This window comes from Cynara cardunculus (genome assembly GCF_001531365.2).
Source record: "Cynara cardunculus var. scolymus isolate 2C chromosome LG 12, CcrdV1, whole genome shotgun sequence".
Taxonomy (NCBI): Eukaryota; Viridiplantae; Streptophyta; class Magnoliopsida; order Asterales; family Asteraceae; genus Cynara; species Cynara cardunculus.
Window position 1 is genome coordinate 23,827,415 of NC_037539.1, and position 3,456 is coordinate 23,830,870.

The 3,456-nt window shown below is 31.4% G+C and overlaps 1 protein-coding gene across 1 annotated transcript in view; it reads left to right on the forward strand.

Annotated features, from left to right (window-relative positions):
* The window catches only part of LOC112523776, a 2,152-nt gene extending 428 nt beyond the window's left edge, over positions 1-1,724 (forward strand). The window contains exons 2-3 of the mRNA XM_025133456.1: positions 245-343; positions 1,021-1,724. Of these exons, the coding sequence (XP_024989224.1) occupies positions 245-343; positions 1,021-1,664 (743 nt within the window). The 3' untranslated portion in view covers positions 1,665-1,724. The remainder of the gene's footprint in view (positions 1-244; positions 344-1,020) is intronic.
* The last annotated feature ends 1,732 nt before the right edge of the window (positions 1,725-3,456 follow it).

The window sequence follows — 3,456 nt, forward strand, 5'->3', positions numbered from 1 at the left end:
GGTGGTGGTGGTGGTGGTGGTGGTGGTGGTGGTGGTGGTGGTGGTGGTGGTGGTGATGATGATGGTGCATCCTCAAGATTTGAGGGTACCCTAAAACCTGGGACTCCTGGCCCTCATCTTCACAAGCCAACAAGTTCACCAATGACTAATCGAAGAAGCCCTAATGGATTTTCAAGGGTTGGTAGAGGTTTAGGGTCTGGATTTAGTGCTACTAATCTGACAAAGGCTAGATCTTCCTTTGAAGGCGAAGGTCGTGGGGTTTTTGGCATGGTTTGTCATAAATGTGGTGAACAATTTGTGAAATGGGGAGCTCTAGAATTTCATCATCTCTCCAAACATGCTGGTAAGCAAAGATTCTTGCTTTTTCTTTCAAAATTCAATCTTTATTATGTTAATGATACTAAATAGATATTATTCTGTTTACATATATGCATTTGCACTCAGTAGCGGATCCAAGATTTTTGTCTAGTGTGGTCACCTTTAAGGTAGACTAAAGACCCACAAAGTCACCCGATGTGTTTTTAATCTAATTACAACGTTTCGAGATATTTTTAAAGTTTTTTGGTTGATTTCGAGAAATTTTTTAGTGTTTTTGTCGATTTCGAATAACTTTTTTGGTTTTTTTGGTTTTTTTGATTTCAATAGATTTTTTTTGTTAGAGTAACGGTTTCGATTGGGGTTGGGGACCGTGAAAAAAATGTAACGGGGAAGTAAAAAGTAAATCATGTAAAACCTAAATTTTAACATAAGATTTTTTTTAGCTTTTGACTTGGGTCCCTTCCCCCTTTTGCTAATGTGTCCGCCCCTGCACTGACAAATTGTATGCTTGAACTATACCACTAGAAAAAACAAAACCATCTAACCATGAATCCACGAAATATGTATATATATATATAGCATCATTGTTTGATCTCATTTCTCTTTGGGTTTTTGGCGTCACATTTCCTAAATAAAGTTTTTGTTACCTGGAGTTGATTTACTTTTTGAGACATAATTGGTTGATTTCCATTGATTTGGCAGTTACTGAGCTCAATGAAGGAGATTCATCTAGAAAAATCGTGGAATTAATCTACAAAACAAGTTGGTCAAAATCCCACACCAATTCTGGAGGAATAGAAAGGATCTTGAAGGTCCACAACATGCAAAGAACACTATCTGAATTCGAAGAACATCGAGAAACTGTGAAAGTCAGAGCTAGCAAACTCCAAAAGAAACACCCTCGTTGTCTAGCTGACGGCAATGAGTTACTAAGGTTCCACGGCACACTAGTTGAATGCAACCTTGGCCTTAATGGATCCTCTAGCCTTTGCCAATCCACTAACTGCAACGTTTGTCAAATTCTACGACATGGGTTTTCAATCAAGAAAAATGGCAACAACAAAAATGTAGTTGGGAGTGTTTTCACTACTTCAACAAGTCAAAGGGCATTTGAAGCCATTGATGTCAACAATGGTTCTAATTTGAGGAAAGCTTTGATAGTTTGCAGAGTGATTGCTGGGAGAGTTCATAAACCATTGGAGAACATTCAAGAACTTGCTAATCAGTCGGGGTTTGATTCATTGGCTGGAAAAGTTGGGATTTATTCAAATATTGAAGAACTCTATTTGTTGGATCCTAAATCATTGCTCCCTTGCTTTGTAATAATTTGCAAGTCACACATGTAAAGGAAAGAAGTTGGGGGCCTAAATGGTAACTGGCATAGGCTTATTTGTTTTTATCTTCTACTTCTTTTTCTACAATATATTTACTTATCAAGTATTTCTCTCTTTTTATTTATGAAAAAAAGAAAGAATTCGAAATATATTATAACTGTACATAAATGGGATTTTGGGTATGGAGGTTTTCGTGCATTAGTTGAATAAGAAATCTAATTTAATAATTAAATTTTCAAGCAGGCAAATAACCTTTTTAAACAGTTATTCCGTAATTAAAAAAGATTTTTTTCTACAACCAATTTTTAAAACTATTATTTTAAAGTTTGAATTAACAAAAAAAAAAAAATCTAGTTGACATGTTAACATGTATTCCGCTAATTAAATATGATGCAGTGAAATAATAATTTAAAAAATATTGTGGATATTTTATTGTCATATCATCTTCATTATTAGAGTGAATTACATTTTTGGTTCTTGTGTTCTTGTTTTGGTTATTCATACAAACCGTAACACCTCATTTAAACCATGAGTTGTGTTATGTCATTTTCATTAAATAATAGTAAATAACTCAAGAATAACGGCTAATAAAGTCTCGTTACAATGTAAATAATAACCCAAATCTAAATTGTCCCATACTAGGTTACCTTACAAAATTAGTTCAAACATAACGTCTAACCATCCCTAATTCAGATATTTAATAGAAATACTAGAAGAGTATTCGCGCAATGCAGCGAGACACATCTCGATTTTAATGTTCTATTTTATTATTTGTCTCTGTCGATGTTATAATACGATTTTATGTGTTTTTAAGAAAGGTAATAATGATTTTATTTTTGAATAAATATAAATTTGAAGATATCATAAAATTTTAGAATAAAATACATCAATTTAATATCAAATCAACTATTTAAAAGTTCTCATTTTTTATGTAATTTTTTTAATTTTTTATTATAATTTAATTTAANAAAGTTCTCATTTTTTATGTAATTTTTTTAATTTTATAATATAACATTTTATAAAAATAATAATTAAATATTCCGTTAGAACTCAATAATTATCCTAATTATATTTTAGATTTTTTATATTTAAAATAAGATATTTATTATGCATTTAATTATGTTTATCTGCAGTTAGTTACACGAATTCATATATGGAGCTTTAATAAGTTGTACTTACGCACAATCTACTTGCAATCTTGAGTTTTAAGTAATATGCATTAACAAATAKTACTTTACGCATAAAAAGTGGTTTTTAAGAGTTTTGTCAAATGTTTTATGATATAGTATAGATAACTCACTAATTAAGCATAACCTTTGCCCTTGTCTACCCTTGAACTTCGCGCCCATAAGATGCATAATAATAGTCAACTTTATAAATCTCAATGAGTTCATAGTTTTCGTGCATAAATCATACATGTCCCATCATTGTAAAGGACAAACAAAATACCCAAATAATATGTACATCTATTCCAAAAATCCATTTGAAATAATTTTGAAATATCATAAACTTTGTTCTATCGGGTAAAGGTCATATTGTCATTCGCATTCCCTGGATTATACGTCTCATCCTTGTCCAATTACTCATTCCTAGGATGTGCCTTTGATTTGACATATCGACCCAAACCTCGAACCTGATTGAGCCCATTTTGAAGTAATACCCTATTTATAACATGCTAAATAATGTTTGAAAAACAGTTAATAAATAGCATGCAACTCACATAATAAAATTACATACATGCATTAAATGCCCATAAACATGTACATAGAAATAATATTATGCATAAATATGCATCATAAATAAT